Source organism: Cygnus olor, chromosome 2 (genome assembly GCF_009769625.2).
Source record: "Cygnus olor isolate bCygOlo1 chromosome 2, bCygOlo1.pri.v2, whole genome shotgun sequence".
Taxonomy (NCBI): domain Eukaryota; kingdom Metazoa; phylum Chordata; class Aves; order Anseriformes; family Anatidae; genus Cygnus; species Cygnus olor.
In genome coordinates, this window is record NC_049170.1 from 17972431 (window position 1) to 17994246 (window position 21816).

The window sequence follows — 21816 nt, forward strand, 5'->3', positions numbered from 1 at the left end:
CGGAGCAGCTCAGTCCCCGCCGCCGAACCCCGAGGCCGCGCACACTCGCTCCGGGCTCTGCCCCGCAGGTTCCTGGACCGGGAGACGCGGGGGGGGGGGGGGGGGGGGAGCTTGGCGAAGAGGGTTAAAAAGTTATTTTAATTTTTATTTTTGGATACTTTTTCCCTTGCAGGCGCTGCCGGAGATGCCGGGCAGGAGGCGGTGGTGGGCACGCTGCTGGCTGGGCGTCTGCCTCTCGCTGCTAGGCGCCGGGGGCTGCAGCGGCGGCGGCGGCGGCTCCGAGCCCTGCCGGCTGCCCCCCTGCGGCGGCGACGCTCCCCCGCCGCCCTGCCGCGGGGCCCGCTGCGGAGCCCGTGCCGGCCGGCCCGCCCGCTCCTTCCCGCACACCGCCACGCCGCTGCGGACCCCGCAGGGCAAGGCGCAGCCCCCCGCAGCCAGGGGGGTCCCTCCGGAGGCCTGCCCGGCCGGGGGCTGCTCCTCCAACGGCACCCGCCGCGACTGCCAGGGCCTGGAGTGCCGCCTGCCGCTCCGCCTGCGGCCGCGGCCCCGCGGCCCCGCCGGCTGTGCCGCCTCCGCCACCGGCGAGGGCTGCCCCGAGCCCGCCCTGCTCCGCGCCGCCGAGAGGGCCGCCCAGTTCGCCGGGGACGACTTCGCCTACGGCGGGCCCGAGCTGGGCGGAGGCGGCGCCCTGGGGGTGCAGCTGGCCTGCGACGTGAAGCCAGGTGCGGGTGGCCCGAGGGGGCCGGGGGGAAGCGGGTGGGGGGGTCGTCTCCTCGCACCCGGAGGTTGGTCGGAGCCCCCGGAGGTGAGAGAGGGGGTTTTAGCGCCTCTGGGTGCTGAGCGGGGTGAGGCGGGCTCGGAGGGAAGGTTTGAGGCACGTCTGTGGTGCTGGGCTGTGGGGCACGTCGGGGATGTGCCGCCCCTTCTTCCCCCTCCGCACAGACACACACACACGTGTGGATGCATGCTCGTGAGTCTCCAGCAATGGATGAGACATGGCAAAACGGGGAAATTTCATTGCTATTTTAAAGCAAGTGTAAGACCTCTGCTTGTCTCTGTCTTCACAGCCTGGTATTTCTCAGGGCTTTGGTTTGCAACAGCATCCTACGAGGCCTCAGAGGTGTGTATGTGCACTCTGCAGCCTGAATGAATGGGCTGGTGCTGTGAAACTTGCTGCTGCTGACAAGTTGGCTTACAGAGATAGCCAGCAGAAAAAGAAATCGCAGGGCTTCTCTTATTGCACTTAATTCAGAGCATGGTACAGCTCTCGTCAGTTCAGTATCCCTGTAGAAAGCCAGATATGTCCATGGTTATACTCACAGGTCAGCAAAAGACGCTGTGTAATTGCCTGGGATATGTGGATTTACCCACATTAAAAGCATCAACCAATCTTTAATGAGCGCAGAGCAATTTGGGTTCTGGTTTAATGCCTTATTTGAAAGATGTAAAATTTATGAGGAAGAGTGATTTATTTAATCCCTGATTGATGGTCAAAGCTAATGGAAAGCGTAAAGGATACTTAAACTTTGTCACGTCCTCGTGGCCAATCTGAGGGCAGTGGCTGCTCCAGACAGCAGAGCACATGTCAAGCCTCATTTTGGACAACTACCTAGTGAAGTGATGCCTCCTCTGAAATAGGCTGCAGCACTTAGTGGTGATGCCAGTCCCAGGGCAGAGATTTAACCCCCCCTGTGCATATTACCATGATGCTGTGAGCATCTTGCCTGATATTGCTCCCAGATGTCTTACAGAACCTCTGTATGCCCCCTGACCAAAGGTGTGCAGAAAACTGAGAAGTCAGTATGCTCAACCTCTTTTTTCTACTTCTGTGCATATTCTTTGTACACTCATCATGATTACCATACCTCCCTTTTGCGAAAGGACCTAGGATCTTTGCATTTTCTTTGTGTTCACCAAGATCCATCTCCATGTAATAAAAGTCGTGGCAAATGACAAGGTCATTCTGCACAGGCAGAAAAGACTCACACTTCTTGGATGGTGCTGAAAGCAGACACACTGTATCTTCATGAAGGTCTAACAAAGAGAATCCAGCCCAGCGTAACCTCCTTCTCCAAACATCCTCTTATTCCATGGCTGTCTTTAGTGGACCGAGATCAGTCTGTGCTGCCCAGTCTCCAGTGCCATCAGCTAACATGGTGAGTTACATATATCCGTCATCTGCTAGGCCGTAGGGTTAGGGTTAGGTCCTCTGTCCTCTCGGATACAGGACAGAGGAAAACAGAATAAGCGAAGGTAAAGCAGAGGGGTTGGACAGTGAAGACACTGGGGATTTTGAGACTCGACACAAGAGTTCACTGTAATCTTTCAGTTTTGTGCTCTTTGCAGGCATGGTGCCAGGTGAAGTCTGGGAGGAACAGCAGTATCATTTTTCCCTTAAAGTTCTTCAGGTCATCAAGAATGGATTATACTTATTATGGCCAATGGCTGTCATGGATTTTTGCATTCACCTCCTTCACGTGCCTCACTGGACCCCGCCATTCTCACCTGTGGCAGAGACAAGCATCCTGTATGTTGGAGGGAAAGCGGTAAACAGCACTGCCCACTAAACCACCTAATACTGTGGAAGGCGCTGTCAGCATGGAAGCACACAGTGAGCAAACCCATGATAACACGTGAGCTTCTGTGTCTGAGTTTCCAGATGAGGACAACTGCACCCACAAAGGATTTCCCTTCTTATCTCGCAGCCTGTGAGTGACACAGGTTGGCGGCAGCCCACACCCAAGACCACTCCAGCAATCATGCAATTGGTGTGAATGAGACCTGGGCTGAAGACTTACTTCTGTCCGGATTGCACCAAGGGCCTGTATGCATGTTTTGCCCATTCCAAACACTGGACCCAGTCCTTCACAAGGCACCATTCTTTCCCAAGGGTGGAAGAAAATCATACTGGATTCATCAACATCTAGCAGAAATCCCATGCACTTGGCATCAGGAACAACAAAATAAGCCATATCTACAGTGTTTGTTTTCCTTCAAGCTGGTGTACAGGCGAGCATCTAGTATTCTGCTGTGCCTCTAACATTCTCTGCATATGCCTAAGACCTTTGAGACCTTCCTTTTGAACACAGATGAGTGGACTTCCTGCAGTAGTGCAGAGAATGCCTTCTTCAACCCCCATTTGCAGCTGGAGTGCTGGGTCTTGGAAACGAGCATGGTTCTGCATAGCAATTCCAGCATGGCCTGCCTTCTATTAAAAACAGAACAACGAAGTGTGGTAATCACACCTCGAAGCAGGGGAAATGCAGTTGCTGTTGTTTGTGGAGAGCTGCTACTCAAACAGCACGCAGTAAATACGATGGGGCAAATCCAGGTAAATGTCATGAAGAACATCCTTTAGTTCTAGTCCTCTAAAGAGCCGTGCTACAGGAGACTGAGAGCTCATGCAAGAGGTGTGCCCTGTCTGTATGGTGGAGATGGTGGCTTTCCTGTCATGAAATTGTGAGTTAATCTTACTGTGCAGGAATGGCAGGAACCTGTCTCAGTTAGGCTTACAGATGTGCAGTACAGATGTAACTTCATGGAGAAGGACCAGATGCAGGGCGAACTAGCCATCGTGGTCAGTAGTGTGGTCAGTAAGAAGCCCCTGGGAGGAAATGTAGGGACCTCTCCAGTGCAGCAGTGAATATGCTGCAGATAGGCTAGGAATCTCCAGGAGTAGTTAGAGTATACGGAGTTGCCTCCAGTACTCAGAGTAGCTGCTGTGTTCCCAGTCTTCTTTGCAGTGTCTGGTGAGATGAGGCTGCTGTATGTGCTCAGCAAGTGGCTTAAGCAGGAGGGAAGGAAAACACCAAGTTTTTTTTTTTTTTTTTGGTACAGTACAGCTTTTGCATAACTACAGGGTGATGTCTGTACATTTTGCAGACAGCACAGGTGGTCACACATTTACTTAGGCTCCAGGAACTTACCACACAGTCGGAAAGAGCACAGGCTTATGACAAAATTATTTGCCACTTCTACAGCTTCACCCATTCTCCCGATTCTTCCTAAATTAATCACCCTAAAAGAGGTTTCTTTGGCAGACACATGCAGAGAATTTATCTTGGGAGGTTTCTGTCAGTTTCAGATCAAGTATAAAAGTATAATTAGAAAGAAACAGAAGGCTGTCTGGCCCTTTAGGTGTACATTAGAGATGCTGTAGCTCAAAACAGAGGAAACCATCTGTGCAAGAAGAAATGGGTCAGTGACTGTTCCTGTCTTTTTCTCATTTTTAGGGGAATGTTCCTGTCTGGTTACCATGCTAGCACGTCACTATGAGGCCAGCAGCATGGGGTGCTTGCCATTGACCTCTTCTCAGACAGCAGAGGAGCTGGAATACACGTGGACTACCCAGGTGACCCTAAGGCCATTTTCTGCCTGTACTGTCATCATCCACAGGTGGAGGAGACCTGTTGGCCCACCTCAGCCTATGAGTGCCAGCTCTGTGACAGCGCATGAGTAGATTTGCAACGGTTCTTCAGTCACTGAGAGAAATCTTCCCTCCAGTTTGCCTGATAGAGAAGGCTGTGTTTTGGTGACCATTCATGTGAGGTGCTCTCTACTCAAATGCTTGCTGAAGACCGTGCCTAGTACCAATTATCCGAGATAAAGGCCACCACCAGGGGCTCTAGCTGATTCCCAGCGCGATGCCCGTGTTTGCAGGTTTATCTGCATGAGGCAGGTGACTCTCACTCTTCACCAGCTGCCTGCCAGAGCAGGCACAGCCCTGTTGTGGAGATCACACCAACATATTCATCATCGCTCCATCCAATATCACCAGCACCATAGGTACTATCTAGAAAGTTCCTGCCAACTGCAGCTGAACCACCACTTCTGTTGGCCAGGCTCATGTGGTCAGAGGAAGATACCAGAGTGCAGACCTGAACTCCCATTTCAAATCAGATGAGACCATTCCTCTGCAAAATTGTCACTGCTGTTCCTCAGCACCAATTTGAGTACACCTTACTCCAGATGAAAGACTGGCATGCCCAAAGAAGAAATGCAGAGAGCCTGTTTTCATTGTCTTATTTTGTATTCCTCTGTTTCTCCCCTCATTCTTCAGTTGCCATTAAATTCTTCATTTTTCCCATCCAACCCATCTTTCTGTTTTCTTTTAGACAGTTAATGTGCAGCTGCCATATCTCATACCTACCAAGCCCAGTGAACAAGTTTGTAGCTTCTCATGCTGTTGCACTCTTCTGAGCAGTGCCTGCAGCCCTCTGCTCTCATCTCCTGTGGTTTCTAGGAGGGGTGGCACCATCAGGTGGCCCCGTGCCCTTGGGACCCACTGAAGATCTCAGAGGGGTTAGTCTTTCTGCTGCCCTTCCTCACGGTAGGATGCCTTCCTCACAGACTGCCTGCTTTTAGCCTTTGACCTCCTGGAGTGGCAGGTTGTGCCTGAGGGCTACATTGTCCTTGCAGCACACCTCAGGGTGATGTGACCTTTCCAAGGTATACTAGAGAAATGTAGCAGCAGGTCATAGGTAGGTACTGTGTTTGCACCGTGGATCCTGGAAGTGCGGAGCAGGAGGCTACAAAACAGACCTTACCATGGCTGTGTATGGGGTGTGTGTAAGAAAGGTAATATTGCATCTGTGGTCATGAGAACAGCTGGGTGTTGCAAGGGGGTGTACCTGTCTGATACTTGTCTGGGGAATGGGGAAAGGTAGTTCAGTAGGATTGTGGGAGTGTACTAATTTCTAAATATCTCTTGCAGTGGAATTCTTCTCGTATAATTTTAGGTGACTGTGATAGAGTCATCCCCATCTGACATTCACTGTGGGTTACCTTTATATAGTTAACAGAGAGAAACGGGGCCATTGTTAGGGCATAAAAACTCTGAGCTATTTAGACTTCTACTTCAGAATTCTTTTGGCAAACAAGATTCTCCTTGCGCTTAATTATATGTCATTTCAGTAGTCTTCTTTTTTTCTGCAAGAGCTTTATTGTACTCTTTGTTGCTCTGACATTGTGAACTGACTGTAGCACCAACTAATGTGCAGTGGAAGGTCTCTTGTACTGGCGTAAAACTGAGTTTTGTCATAGTACTGTAAAATTAAAATGAGGATAAAAACAGTCGTGAAGGATTTCTTAGGGCTCATATTGTCACCAGCTGAGCTTTAGACAACCAAAAGGAGCAAAGGTAAATTGACAGAAGGGAATACTGCTATTGTTACGGAGTTCTGTAAGCCTGTTTTAGAGAGAATCACAAGAGTAGTTTCACTGCAGTCAGCAAGTTAGCCAGTTTCTGGCTGAAGATGATGCTCCTCAAGTACGTGCTTAAACATAAGCTGTACATGATGGGTTTTACTGAATCAGGGCTTTAGTTAACCTTTGCATTGATAGATCTGCTCATGTTTGTGATGAAAGACCTGATTTGAAGAGGGGAAGGTTACAACACAATAACCCCGTTTTAGAAGAGTCTGTATTCTTCCTGTCCATGACTTGGTAATGGCTAAAGTAAGAGCTGGAGAAAAAGTGGTTTTGTGAAAAAAAAAAAAAAAAAGCTGTTTTGTAATACATCCTTAACTAACTTCCATTCATAGTTTCCCAGAGGCAATTTCTTGGACTGACTTCTAAATGATGCAGTTGGACTTCTCCTCACCTCTTCTTTCCTTTTCCATTAAGAGGGTTGAAAGGCCTAGAATAGGGCGTTTTCGTACAGTTACTTTAATTTCTATTTGTTTCTTACAAACCTGGATTTGCTAATGTTATTTGTTAAGCATAAAGTCAAGATCATCTCTTTCTCTAGTTATTGATAAAGGCAGACATGTACGCAAGCTCATCAGACAGCAAGGCCAATGGCTGTTAATTTATGAAGCAGTTCCCCAGGGGAATGCATTTAGATTTTAGGTTTTATGATATAACAAGAATATTGTGGTCATTAATTTACTACGTTTATATTATTTTGATCAAAAACTGTGTTGCAGTACTGGCATGGAGCCCTGTTTTCACACATAATCTCAATGCGTAAGAAATATTAGTGCAGGACAAGAGGATGAAGCCCGTCTCAGAAAACTTATTCTGAGTATGGGAGATCTACTAAGAAACAGTTTAATGCCATGATTCATCAAGAGAGCCAAAGCCTTAATATGCCAGCTTTCATCAGCTATTTTTCTAGGTGCATATGCGTTATTTGGCCAGGTAAGTGCTGCCCTTTACTTTTCCATTTGCTTTGAAGGCATGACTCTTGCTGCTACATGGTGTGGTCCATTGGCACTGTATTGTCGCTTGTATGGTCAAAATACTTAGCATAGATCTGTGCTTTTCTGCCCACACTCACAATTGTAAGCCAGATTTCTGAGAGCACAAGTCTTATGGAAAGGAAATTGTGTATGTCTTTCCAGCCTCAAACACAAGTGAAACCTATATAGGTCTATGAAAATTCCTGATAGCCAGTCACAGCATGCATGTAACTGTCTTGCTGCCCAGTAGCTTGAACCTGCGGGCTGGTTTCATGCAAACTTGACAAGGGGTAGAGGTATTAAAAATAAGCGAGGTTGTATAAACTTTGTAGGAGGTCAGCAACTTCTTGGCATGTCTGAACTACTAGCTTGTATTGAACCTGCTGCCTTCATTTAATTGCCCCTAATTCTTGTATTGCAAGAAAGAGTAGAGTGTCTTTCCGTATCTGCTTTCTTTAGGACACCTGTAATATAGCACAGTTGTTTTCCCAGCCTGAAAAGGCTGGTAAATATTTAAAATACTTTAAAAAAATACTTTCTTATATTGTAGGGGTATTATATGTTAGATTTTCCTTATTGCCCTTCTGTGAACCTTGTCAAGTTTTACTGTGCCCTTTTTGACATGGGGAACCAGGACTGTATACTGTATTAAAGATGCTCTATTGATTAATACAATGTTGTAATTATATGTTTTCTTCTGTTATATATTCCTCTTCTAATTACTCCTAACATTTTATTTGCCTTTTAAACCTCTGTTGGGCTCTGAACTGATGCTTACATGGCTTTGTAGCCCAAGATCTGTATCTAGACCTGCTATATTAGCTCAGGATCATTTTGGAGTGCTAATAATCATCTACAAGCACAGCATTTTTTTAATGAAAGACTAAGATTTTTTTTTTTCTGGTGAGTGCATCATTTCACCTTTATCTTCTTCAAGTTTCTTCTTGCCATTTTATTGCTGGTACTTAGTATCATAGACTCCTTTTGCAGTTCTCTGTAATTGACCCTTATTTTTACTACCCTAAATAGCTTAGTGTTCTCAACAAGTTTTATCACCTCATTTTATCACCTCTACAGTGAAAATTGACCGCTTTCTCTCTACTGTATTTGAACATGTACATAGAAATGATTAATCTGTTATTGACCCCAAATGATGATTAATTTATGCCCTGAAGCATGGGGTTTGATTATGACTTTTTTAGTGTCTCTGGCTATAAATGTTGCATATGAAGTGGAAGAGCTTGCAGTCCCATGAAGGAGCTATAAAAATAGTAAAGGAATTGGCCTTATAATCATGACCTGAATTTGATGAGACTTTTCATTAACTCATTAAAATTTGAGTGCCTTTGCAGAGATAATACAGCAACCTGGAAAATCATTTTTCTTGGATATTAATCAGTCAATTGTATTTCAGGAGAAAACGAAGTTCCATCTGAAGACGCCCTAATACTACAGCTGCACCTTGCAAAAGGACATGAGAAATTTACTGAAATGCTAAAAAGCCAGCAGCAAATCATTGTGGATTTGCAGCAAAAACTTGCTGAACAGCAGCACATGCTGGTTAGCCAGCAAAAGGAGATTCTTGAACAGCAAAGAAAAATGTATGAGCAAATGGATCTGATCAAAGTCCAGTATGGCATGCTTTTTGACACAGTGAAACAAATGTCATTTCAGAGTTTGCAAGAAGATATTCAAAATTATTTTGAAAGTCATCTTCAAGGACTTCAGAACCAGGTCAGGAATCATCTCCAGAAGTCATACTCTGTCCATAAAGTAGAAGTGGATGCAAAAGTGATTAATGTTGGGGAGTCTTTGCTGGACTGTGGTCTTTGTGAAAGTGATGAATTTTGCAATTTCCAAAAGACACCTTCACAATGTGAAAAATGCACATTGTGTCCTGCTGGTTTTTTCCAAATGGCTGAGTGTTCTGCAAACTCTGATCGGATTTGCCAGGTGAAATATCATTCTGTATCTTTCAGTTATTGTATATGAAGTATTGTGTTGGACAAACGAGGATGACATTCTGGAAATAACTAGTCAGAGAGCTAGTATTGAATGGGTCTGTGGCACTTCAAAGTTTGCCTGTAGTTTTCTATGGGTTTTCTCTTTATCATTTGCTGCTGTAAATGGGGCACTAGTTTACGCGTACTGGATGTAAAGTTTTTCGAAGACTAGGAGCTGGTGAGACATTGATTCTGTTCATGCTGGTAGGAAAAGACATCCTAAAGCACATACACTTATGCATGCTAAATTCGTTTATTTAATCCCAGTCCAGTCTACATGAAGTGCTATACACATTGGAAAAGTAGAGGAAAGCTTTATTAAGTAAAACTGAAGAAAGGTCAAGTGTTTGTTAATAAATTGAAAACAAAAGTTGTCAGTTAAAATAAATGTAAAATCTAGTTCTAGCTTAAACATAACATACATCTAAATATGATTAACCCTGATATTGTTAGTATTAAATACATTTTATTATACAAAACCAGCATGTAAACAAAATAAGACAGATCTTTGGTCACTTCCATTTATAAGTCCTAAGATATGTGAGGATTTTAATATTTAAAGCAGTATCTTTGCCAAGTGTTGCTCCCAGTTCTTGGCTTAATGTGAACCTGAACAGCTAGAGACCCAAGCCCATGCTGCTGAGAAGAACCTGAAAGTCTGTGCCCTTCCCTCTGCTAGTCTCACTTTTCTTTAATGTGAATGTTTGAAGGCAAATTTAGCCTTTTGTTCTTTCCCCTCTACCTACTGTAGGGTGAGGGTAGGGCTTGTAGACAGGAAAGATAATTTATTCACTTCCTTGGATGTTTTTCAGTTAGCACCTTCCTCCCAGACTAAACGTCTCAAGGAGCTTTTCCTAATGCTTTCTTGGTTGTTACAACATCCTCAAGACCAACTGAGTGATGGAGCTGGTACTGTGTCACAGATTATGTGCTGTAAAAAGTATTAGTAGAACAACCTACCCATTTAGCTTGTGGTCTATACGCTGCTAGCTTTTTGTGGAGACCACAGTCTGTTTCAATACCTTGCTAAAACGTCACAAATCCAAAACAAGTTGTCTTGCTCCAGCATGTTTGTACAATCACTCCTCTCTTCCTCCCCACATATGTCTGGGTGTCACAGAGCCTGAAGAAGTGCATGTTTCAAATTCAAGTGATGGCATTAAAGTGTTTCAATATGATTCTTGTGATTTACAGGACAGAGATGAATGTACTGAATCTCCAAGCATTTGTGGTGAGAGGATAAAGTGTCTGAATACGCCAGGTAAGTTATATTCGGTAGTTAAAGAATGAAGATAATTAGATCTTCGGGAACAGGCTAAAGAGATAGATAAAGACTTAGGCCTGTGTGTTTGTGAGTAATGACATGCTCAGCTTGCTGGAATCAAAGGGGTTGAAAAACATTCAGCTCTAAGTTGATAGCAGTTCTTGTGTGCTATTTAGAACATAATATGGGCTATTTAGAACAAAGGTCCCCAAGGACCTTTGGATGGTCCTCTTAACCTTATTTTCATGGGTTTTTATATGCTTTGATTTTAATTTTCACTGATGACCTGACCTTGTTTATGCTGGTGCAAATGGGGTGAAAATCACTGATATTATTCCTAATGGAGAAAAATAGTTGTCATTTTCCTTCTGCTGCACTGTGGTAGATATTTGATTTGATCTAATGAAGGTTTTTATAAAGCCTTTCTTCATCAATCTTACTCTCTTTTAGCAATAATATTGTCAAATATTGAGGAATGATCAACAGTTGTCATCATTTGTGGGTGCACAGGGGAACTTTCAGGCACAGATTTGAATGGAATTGTGCACTTCAGACTTAAGCTTCATCATTTCTCATGGCAGTCAGACACACAAGAGCAAAATTAATAGATGTATTGAGCAAAATATATCAAGATGCTAGTTTTCTTTCTACATGTCTAATTTCTGGTTGGCCAAAAAGTTTGAAAGGAACTGTGTTATCAAACAAAGCATTTCGGCAGTTGTGGCCTCTACCTGAGAGCTCCTAGTAGAATAAACAAGGGAAGACTTCATCAGCTTATATGTTTTTCCTCCTCTAGAGTTCTTAATTGTAAAGAAAGGTGGAGTCTCTGAGCGGCAAAGGCCATTTTCTGCTCTTAATGAGTGATTTTGTACTATTTCTGCCCTATCACTGATGAAGAAAAAAGTGGAAGAGAACTGGTCCTAGGAAAGGGTTAAAAGAGGACTCGTGTTTGTGTACATTGTCCTTGATCTGGGCAGGAACTATTGTGGGTTGCATGGTATTACAAAAACACCATAGGAAACTGGAAATGACTAGAAGAGAGCACCGAGTGCTGCCTTACCTGGCAGATGCTGTAGAAGAGGTACCATCAGACTTAAGAAAGAAGAAGCAAGACGCTTCTTTGTGTCTTTCTTTTCTCTGCCTTAGTTGTGGGCAGTTAGAGGCAAGACAGCTTAGGGCACAAAATCTGAGCCAGCACATTGGGAAGGTGTAAGGCTTTGTGTCTTTTTTAGTAAGGGGCTGGGATTGTTGCTGTCAAGTTGGTGGTTTTGTGGAAGGAAGACCACAGGACCCCAGTCAGAGGAAAGGAGAGCCACCAATGTGGTAGTTGCTTTATATCGCTCTAGTTTGTGGCTTGGAAGAGGGAAGAGTGTAAAGAATTTATCCAGAGGGCTGTATGCGATCACCCAGACCGAGGGCAGGTCTGTTTGACTGCTGGAGTTAAGTAAGTGTGGGCAAAATACTACTGTGAAGCAGAAGGGCAGTGGCGGTGTGTCAGACCACAGAAAGTCAGTAGCAATGTTTCTGAAAGGAAGGGACTCTTCCCCTGGTTCCTCTTCTCCCATTTTTAAGGGTAATTTATAAAGATGCGAAGGCAAGCTCTCTCTGTCACTTGGGTCAGGATTCAGTATCCTGTCGATGTCTTTGCCATCTGTCATGGAAGAGAGTGTGCTCTCTTATTTTTATTAGAGAAGACTGCTGCTTTCAGCCTGTTCATGGTAGCTCATTATCTATACAAGTGCAATTAACTTATCAAAAGGGAGACTGAAACTGGATGTCTGTTTTGGGTAATGTAGGGTATATGGGGTTGTGATGTGATGTATGAGTTCCAGATGCTCTATGTGGTTTCTTGAGCTGCACGCAAAGGTTGTTGGATCTGTAGCAACTCTTGTTCCCTTGATAGCGTGAAGGGAAGCACAGCAAATAACGATAAATAAACATGCAAGTAGGAGCCTCTCTTTCTTCACTCTTTCACTTTTTTCATAGACTTTTGTCCTTGGTGTGATCCCACTAAGTGGAGCTGACCAAAGGCACTCTCCCCACAACGCCATGCAAACTAAAGGGGACTTAAAATAGAACTTACTGTGGGATGCAGGGCGGAGAGGATTTGAGGATTGCACGGGACCTGTTATGGAGTGTTTTAAATGGCTATGGGAATATACAAAAATTATTGTGAGTGTTTAGGGGAAGGTAGTGAGTGCTAGCAAAATTCAAGCTGGACTAGCTGGTGAGTAGGATAAGAGGTCTGAATACCAGCAACTGTACCGAGACCTCAAACTTTGGGGAGCTTGTAGGTTCAGATGCTCACAACTGGAGGAGACCAGACAGGGTAGGAGCAGTTATTGGAGTGACCCATATGGTGTGTGTGTATTCCACTAGTGGCCTTCAGTCCCAGGCATCTAGAGAAGAGGAACAGGATTGAACCATCCATGCTACCCGTGTTTGTGTGAGTACTGCACATGCTTGTGTGGGTAAAGGCATCATTTTCTGTCAGTGTTCATCCGTGTGGCTGGCTGTGTTATGTGCATGTCTACCAGGAATACGGGCTCAGCTGTGGTACTGGCTGCATGTGGGGACACAAAACTGGGACAGCTTCACACCAGTGGGTCAGAGAGAGGTATTCCCTTGGATCTCAAAGCCTACCAGGTTCAATGATCTCTAAAAGGAGTGAGCAGCTCCGCTCTCAGAGTAAGTCAGTCTGAGCTTGGCAGCCAGGCTCTGTAGTGGCTCCCCATCAAGTGAGACACTACAGGTTTGTCTTCTGCAGGACAGCACTTGGAAAGGACCCAGAAATTCATGAAGTACTGCAAAAGCAAGAATGTGAATGCAAGTGGTGAATAAGGAGAACTTAAATAGTGCTGATTTATAATTAGCCATGTTGATTTGTAATGATTGAAATCTGACATAGAGGGTTCAAGAAGATGATGGATTCCTGTACTCTGCTTGGATATCACGTTTGCAGCTATGAGTAGTCCCAGCAGCACCATAGGTGCATGGCTACTCTAGTAGCGTTGCAATTGCCTGGCCTTTAGGAACTACAGAGGCTGGTGAATGTGCTACAGAGACACCCAATTTCACAAAAACAGCTCGACTGCAGCTGGGCTGCTCACAGTAAAACCAGGTGCAGCAGTACTCAGGAAGAGGTGGGAGAGATTGTCAGAGAGAAATAGGAAGCAGTCACAGCATGCCGCTCTGCTGGCTTTCTGATGTTGGGCTATCTTTTGCTGCTCGACCTCTTCTAGGCTGGCAGAGGGTAGGATGCTGCTCTTGCTACTGTGTCCACAGTATAGAGGAGCCCATGTGCTGCTTTGAAGTCCCCTATTTAAAGTACATTGAGGGGGAACACCCGCTGCAGCTTTAACTGATAAAAACTAGACAGCAAATTGATAAGGGTAGTCACCACATATATGTGTAAAACTTTTTATTTATAAAAATCCTTAAATATAAATGAAAATATTTTAAAGAAGCAAATAGCATGAAAAGTATTTCTAGGCACTTCTGCAGTTCTTCTCTGCTCTGTGAAACAGTTGTGTTTGTGTATTGAATAGCATTTCATCCTGCATTTCTCACTGTTGTGGGAGCCATTGATATAAGAAGTAAAAGTGGTTAAAAGGTGTCATGTGAACAGTTATGCTATGGTGCAAGTTGATCTATTTTCAACAACAAAGCTTGTCAGGGATATTCTTTTATATTCCCTATTGAATATTCACAGTTGAAAAAATGTGATCTTATTTATTTGGTATTTGCTTCTCGTAAAAAAAAGCGCAACACTTTCAGGGGGAACAAAACATTATTTCTTTCGACTTACTTCAAATGGAAAAATCTTACTTTTCTGTAACAAGCTCTTTTGAGAAAACCATACAGGGTCTCTGAAAGAATATTCTCACATCATAAATTATGTAGTCCTACATATATCAGTGTTAGTGAAGAATCATCACTTCAGTGAACGAAACATGAATAGGCAAAGATATGAGGGTGAATATATGAAGTCTGTATAAATTAATACAATGTCTGGTATTCTCAGCTGAATAACGTTGTATCAGAAGTGAATTTTAGCCAATATTCTGACCTTCCTTGTGTGCCAGGTGCAGATGTAGAAGAAGACTGCTCTGTCTTGCAGTTCTCAGTACGTGTGGTGTGCTTTTCTGCCTGCATCAGCAGTCTGGTGATAGCCAGCTCCGCCCTGGGTTTAGCAATGGAGAAAATTGGCCTGCTGGGCTCCGTGTGAAATGCTTGTAGTCCCAATCTTGGAGCAAATCCCTGCTCAGATACAGCAACTTTCCAGCTGAGGAGTATAGCAAATGTATGTGATTAAAAAACGCTTGTGAACAAAATAACACAGTAGTTAGATAGTGAAGGATATTTAAGAAGAGCTATAAGAAAGACGATTATGAGTTTGATTATGTGTGGTCAAAAAGCAGAAGCAAGTGCCTTGGTGATTAAACTGAGGCACAAACTGCAAATGGTTATTCTTTAGGTCGTCTCAAATCATGTACAATAATTTAGATCTTGAAGGCCCTGTGCACAAAGGTTTTGGGCACCAGCTGCTCCAGCTGGAGGCAGTGGCAGCTGGTAATGCTCTTTGGAAAATTGCCATAGAAAATTACAGGCTGTTTTTAAAACCTGCTCTTCGGGTGTGCATTCTTTGATCCACCGAGGTCATGGTATGCTGGCCAGGAGCACAAAACTGCCTTCTTTCAAATTAAGTATTTCCAAGTGGCACCTCTAGATTTTCTCTGTGCTGTTTACAGCGGGGTTTTATTTATTCCTGATAACTTTAAACTATCAAGACCACTGCTGTCCTGTGTCTTAAGGCAGTAGTTTTGTGCCTTTCACAGCGTGGACATCTGCGTATTGATTTTAAGCCTGCTGATTGCCATTTTGCTTTTCCTACTTGTCTTTTGCAGGTTCTTTAAAAACAGTACACAGAATGCCTGGGGTCCACGTCCCTCAGGCTGAAAAGCACTGCTTTAGAAATCACAGCTACAGCAGCGCTGCCCCAAAAAATTACTGGGCAGACAGTGGGCTTTTCTTGTATAGAGGAACTCTGCATTGTTGGAAGTATCTTGTTTGCTTAGTGCACTATGTCTTTTACTTAAGAGAAAGAGTGTCTTTGGAGCAATGTCATTGTATCTGACCCATTAGAGGTTTTGGTTAGAATTGCCCCTATGCGGTCCCTTCTCTCTCCTTGCTCCTCCCACTCTAAACCACTGGATTCAGCTTGGACAAGGTGAGTTACCTCTAGTGTTTCCTCTGTTTGTTAGCAAGGATCCTTTAGTAGTGCAAACTGATCTAACATAGAATCATAGAATGGTTTGGGTTGGAAGGAACCTTAAAGACCATCCAGTTCCAACCCCCCTGCCATGGGCAGGGACACCTCCCACCAGACCAGGTTGCCCAAAGCCCCATCCAGCCCGGCCTTGAACACTTCCAGGGATGGGGCATCCACAGCTTCTCTGGAACCCTTGTTCTAGTGCCTCACCGTCCTCATAGTAAAGAATTTCTTCCTGGTTATCTTCATTTTCATCATGGTTGTCTTCTGTTTTCTCATGATTAGATGTGTTATCAAAGTTACTTGATATGTGGAGCTGTAGAGTTCTTATATTTAGTGTTTTAAAGGTTTAATGATAAAAATTGCCCATTTCCTGTGAACAGGTGGCTTCCGATGCCTCGGAATTGCTGAGAAAGATGCCGCTTTGGGATTGTGTGGCAAGGAATATTTCTTTAATAAGGAAATGCAGGAATGCCAGGCATGTTTGAAATGTGAAGATGGAATGGTGGCCATGCCTTGCTCCACTGTCAGTGATACAGTTTGTTCAGCAACCAGTGAAAACAAGCTGTCAGAGTCTTGGGCTGCAAACATCATTTTACCATCTGTAAAGTCTGGCATCTCTCAGGTCTACTCTGGTTTGAACTTGAAGATAAGGGAAAAGCTTCACCGTGAAATCCTGTCCATTGAAGATACCAGCCTGGTATTCAGGCAGCATGGTCTGTTGTGGACTGACCTAAATTTTGCAGTAAAACACAACTGCAGGAATTTTTTGCAACTTTCCTTAAAGCTAAATGGCAGCGAGGAAGGCTACGAACTGAGCGGTGTTCGCATTGAACAACCAGAAGGAAAATATTTCCAGAGCACTAGTTTAAGCAGTGCTGCTGAAGTGGAACCCAGCCAAACTCTTTCTGTGTTTTTAAGGAGCCCAAATCAGTTCTGCAATCAAAGTAAAGACTTACATATTTATGATCTTAATACACCACTGAGTTTGTTTTGGTTGTCTCATGACACGGGTGCTGTGGCAATTAGTGCACAGATGTCAACAGCAATGCATTACCAAACCAACTATCGACCTACCTTTAAAATAATTTCTGTTTCCGACCCATACATGCTAAGTTTATCTCATGATGGCAGAGCTATAAAGTTCACTGAAACCGGTGTTGTCAAATTTGTGTTCCACCAAGCATTGTATTCCATGGGTCATACGTGTGTCCGGGAGGGTTTCTCCTTAATTTCTTATATAAACAGGAATGGCACCAACAGAGAATTAATGAATGTATTTAAATCTGGGGTAAACTACAGAGACACATCAATATCTGCTTCTGGGGCCACAAAAGTTGCTGCTGGAGATCTGATTAGCTTTGAGATACTTTCTCCTGCACAATGTAATGTTCGGTATTTTGGAGATAGTTCTGGAATTAGTATTTTTAGCCTCATCTGGATACCTTCAGCAGTTTCTAGTGCCATATCAGCCACAGTTTCTGTTACTGCTCTGCCTACTGGAGCTGTGAGAAACAAAGTACTGGATTTCACCCAGGTCTCATCCAGTGAGAAACAGATACATCTGGTTTCTTCTGGACAGCTTGCTCAGAAGTACTTCATTTTTACTGAAAAGGGAGTTGCCAGCCTTGCATTTAACTTAAAGCTAATCCATTCATGCAACATGCTTAAAGTGACTCTCAACCGGTTGACCATGGATCACACGCAACCCACAGCAATTGCTCAGCAGATTGGAGGTCAGATGCCAGAGGGAAGCATATGGACCAGTGTGTCCCTCCGTGCATCTTTTGATGTACATAACGGAACGCTGATATCGGTTTCTCTTGACTGTGTGCGTGGAAGGATCAATCAGATCACTCATGAACATGGAACCAGTATATCTATTTTATGGATTTCATCTTAATTTCTGTACAGTGGTGTTAGTGCAGGACTGGGGTTTAAATTGGATTTGATTCTGCTCTGATTCAATGTCTGTATTTGACACCTTACTGTGTGTTGACATGAACATACCGTCCCGCTAAAATGCTCTCAATTTTAGGAATATTTAAAGATAATCTTAATGATCAGTATTTAAAGAAAAGAGAGCTGTCATTGTTCCAAGACATTACTTCTGTTACCATCTTCAGGCAGGGGAACCACGAATTCAGCTCAAACTTATTTTTAAAAAAACTGTCTTTTAAAATCAGTTATTTCTGGACCACAAAAATTGCAGGTGAGGATAAATACATACCTTTTAGTGCTGGCACTGAAAGCAGCACAGCCAAGTAATGGAAACCTGCTTTCACTTTCTTCACTGTAGCAGGCTAACAAGACTAAATGCACTTTGAGGCTAATTTGTCTACATCATATAAAATGTTGTGCTTTCTATAAGTGCCTCAAACATGCCACAGGCTACAAGCGATAGTATGGTAACATTCAAGTATGCATGCACAGTATTCTTGAAGTGGACCTGGGTCAAAAATAGAACATTGGTTTTACAAAATATAATAATTGTTCTCAACAAAATCATTGGAACTAATGGTCATTCTAATTTAATTTGGAAATCGTCTGCTTTTAAGTAATTTGGGAAGGTTTTTTCCCACTTTTAGTTTTTTACTAGTGAAAGGTTGCATGATAAGAAGGAAGTATGAAAAGAATGTCTTAGAAATTAAACTTTTTGAATGAAACAAATATTTATTCCGTTTATTACAAATGACAAGATATTTTCCTTACCAAAAAGGAACACCATTCACAAGCATATTTATTTTGCTGAATGCTTATTTTTAAAAGTTTTTTTGGGGGGGTTAAATCACTCAGTAATTCTAAAAAGAAACAATGTATTCAATGACACTGATTTTTGTCTTCTACCAACTCTTCCATCAAACTGCTCTATCTGATCGGTGAAGAGCATTTCCTCTCATTTTCTCCTTTCTCCATCAATACTGCTTCACTCTCCATTCTTATCTCTTTTGTTAGGAGCAAATTGCATGCTCTGGCATCTAGCTCTACTCTTTCCAGACATCCCTCACCATTCCTACTAAAGAGTGGGTGTTTGTATGTCACACACGTAATTATGGGAGAGGGACATTAAATGAGGCCCTCACAGGCTGCCTTACATCAACCTTCTTGAAAGCAAGACTACTGTGCATGATACAGCTTTATTGTAGGTGTCTGCCTGAGCATGAATATCTAAATATATGCTCTTTCCTGTGCGCTTCACCTATTCTAGAGTTTGTTAGAATTTTCTGTAAAAGCAAGAACCTTAACGGTAGACTTCTATCTGCTGGTTCCATTTTTTCCTTGTGATTTCTAATTCTGTCATTACCACCTGTGGTTACCTTTCCCTCATCCTTTTTCTTCAGGTGTATATTCAAAGATGTGCAGGCTTTGGACAGATTGTTCTCCTGCTCCGAATGGAGAACACTGGTTTTCCTTGCTTTCAGCTGTAAGGTCCAAGCAGCCCATCACAAGATACCTCACTGGATGCTGTGTTGAGGCCAGCATAACTGTGCAAACCATAGTAAGTTCAGTCCTGGTGTCACTGAAGTCTGTGACAGAGGGCTTCGTGCCTTTGTCATTCATTCTTTCAGGGACATAAGGGAAGGATGGATTAAAGCTAATACTGAAAATGTTCAACATTTGCAAAATACTGGTATTGTCACAGATTATATTTTATACTGATAAAAGAAGACTTCTGAGATTAGAGTGCTTGAAGGGCTGCCTTACTAAAGAACAGAACAGTTTTTTCTGATTTCTTTACCCTGGGAGTCTAGTGAGACTGAACAAAGATTAAATACCATAGGGGTTGTAGTTTTCTGATCTGCCTGACTGCTAATAAGGCAAACTAATCAAATCATTCCTAGGAGGTATCAAACCCATCATATCTTCTCTAACAAACCCAACCCTACAAAGAGGTGATTTTGTGAGGAGTGGGTCAAAGTGCTTCTTCCTCTCAGAAGGCAGCTTGTTGCTGTATAAGGGATGCATGTTCTGTAAGAGGAGCTCTGCAGAGAGCAGGACAAGGTATTTCTAAGATAAAACTCCATCAGAAGACAATGTTAGAGAAGGCTTGAAATGATATGCTTATACTTTTGTTTTAGAAAAAGTTAAGAAAGTCACTCTCTCACAGATGTAACCCCTTATTTTTCTTTGCTGCTTTACCACATGCAGTTGTTTCAAAGGCTGTCAGCCCCCAATATAATAAAAACTTGAGTCATTCTTGATTTAAACCTATGTAGCAGATAATCAGAATCTGATGCTAGACATAATCTAATACATCTTCAGCAAAGTGCAGATGTTACTTGAATATAATAAGCATTTGCCTGTATATAGCATATAACAAATCTAATGGCATGATTTGTATGTATATGCTTGATTTGGGTGGCTAGCAGAATTGCTTGAATAAGGAAGAGACTGATGCTCAATTCCTGTATTATGCACACATTGGTGGTACTTGCATTTAAATTCACCATTATTAAAGGATGCAGAAACTACCAGGGAAGTACAAGTGAGCATTATTACAGCTAAGAGAGAGTTCATAGTATGGATTCTTAAATGCAGTAAATCTTTTCTGAGGATTCTTGGGGGAGTGTCCATAACTGCCCTTAAAGAGGAGATTTTTAGATACACAAGGGCAGACAAACAGTATTTTGGACCCATCTAGTAATGGTAATGCATTTAATACAGTTTTGCTATTGTCATTTGTGATACGGTACATAGTATTAATTGCAATTTATAGCAAGCTTAGCCTTATTTCAAGCAAGAAAAGGCTGTTTATTTGATCCTATTTTTCATCTCTCCCTTGAAAAAAGAAGCCTGAATCCAGAGCCACTTGCTGACCTTGATTACAGTAACATGAATTTGGAGCAAGTGTGCTTGAATCAGTTTTGATTTATGGTAGTCTAACTAACAGCATAGTATAGCCTTTGTCTCTATGAAAATGATATATATTACCTCATACCATGCAACATTAAGTGGTGTACTACAATCCTGAGTAAGATAAAGTTCAAAAGGAATCAGACAATTACAGTGAATGCTCATTTTATGGCACTTATCCCATTTGCTGTAATTAATTGCATGCTTTATTCTTGACAGGTATATCCTATTAATTATATTTACAGCTTTGGACTTTTTCATTTCAAGTTTTCATATCATTTCTTTCTTTTAGTAGCACAATATAATGCTGTGAAGTACAGAATTCATTTTAAAACTTTTTAGTTTCATCTTTTGATACCATGTTTATGATTATGCTTAAAAAACCTGGAGATAGTCTTCCCAGCCCTCGCTTACAGACAGTGTTTCTAATGGGGTTACTTATAAAGTAAAGTCTTGTAGACGAAGTATGAGGCTAGCAAAATCCAGTCATACAGAAGGAATTAATACATCTAGAAAGTCAGGTGGTTATTTCACTTATGTGATGCAGATACCTGCAGCAACAGGTGGTTATGAAAAACTTGACCATTACAGGAGGAAAATAGGTTGAAAAGTGCTGCCATTGTGAGAGGAGAAAGGATCTGGTTTATAAAAAAAATGAATCATTTTGTATTATGAAACATTTTGCAAATTCAAAGATTTTACCTGAATATTTCTCATGTCCTATACATTTTTATACTTTCTATGAAGTCAAAACTGGGCAGAATATGTCAAGTCCATTTTAATATTTTGGATGATTCCTTTGTTCTGTGGTCTCTGCAGATTGCAGTACACTGTGAAAACTACACTAGTTTCAAGTGGTGCTTTTTAATGAAATTTCCTATTTTGAAATATTACCTTGTGTTAAAAATACTGTTTAGACACTTACCTCTGTTAATATTATATTGTAATATGTTTTAAGAGAACTTTACTGAAATAAATAAAACAATAAGGCTTCATTGGTGCCATTGCAGTTTTTACTACTGACTTCTGGAAGACAGGATTTCATGTTATCTGAGTTAGTTTGCTGAAGTGACTTTAAACAAGAACAGCAATAATGCCAATTTCTAGAGATCATCCACTCTACCTTTCTTCTGTTCCCATTGTTGTCACCATAGATCTGAGAAGATGAAAATTGCATTTGATGGTACTACACCAATAAATACTTGTATCAGAAAAGCAGTACAGCTCATCTTGGTCCATCAC

At 42.6% G+C, this 21816-nt stretch overlaps 1 protein-coding gene across 1 annotated transcript; it reads left to right on the forward strand.

Annotated features, from left to right (window-relative positions):
• The first annotated feature begins 387 nt into the window (after positions 1–387).
• LOC121065725 lies at positions 388–21560 on the forward strand. Its single transcript, XM_040548713.1, has 4 exons — positions 388–722; positions 8596–9134; positions 10379–10445; positions 16104–21560. The coding sequence occupies exons 2-4, from the start codon at positions 8673–8675 to the stop codon at positions 17621–17623; spliced, it is 2049 nt and encodes a 682-aa protein (XP_040404647.1). The 5' UTR covers positions 388–722; positions 8596–8672; the 3' UTR covers positions 17624–21560.
• Positions 21561–21816: the final 256 nt, after the last annotated feature.

Bases quoted from the DNA above. Each gene is read 5' to 3' on its own strand.
- LOC121065725 (XM_040548713.1), top strand. From the start codon at position 8,673: ATGCTAAAAAGCCAGCAGCAAATCATTGTGGATTTGCAGCAAAAACTT. The intron at 9,135-10,378 runs GTGAAATATCAT...TGTGATTTACAG, and splicing joins ACTCTGATCGGATTTGCCAG to GACAGAGATGAATGTACTGA. The intron at 10,446-16,103 runs GTAAGTTATATT...TCCTGTGAACAG, and splicing joins AAAGTGTCTGAATACGCCAG to GTGGCTTCCGATGCCTCGGA.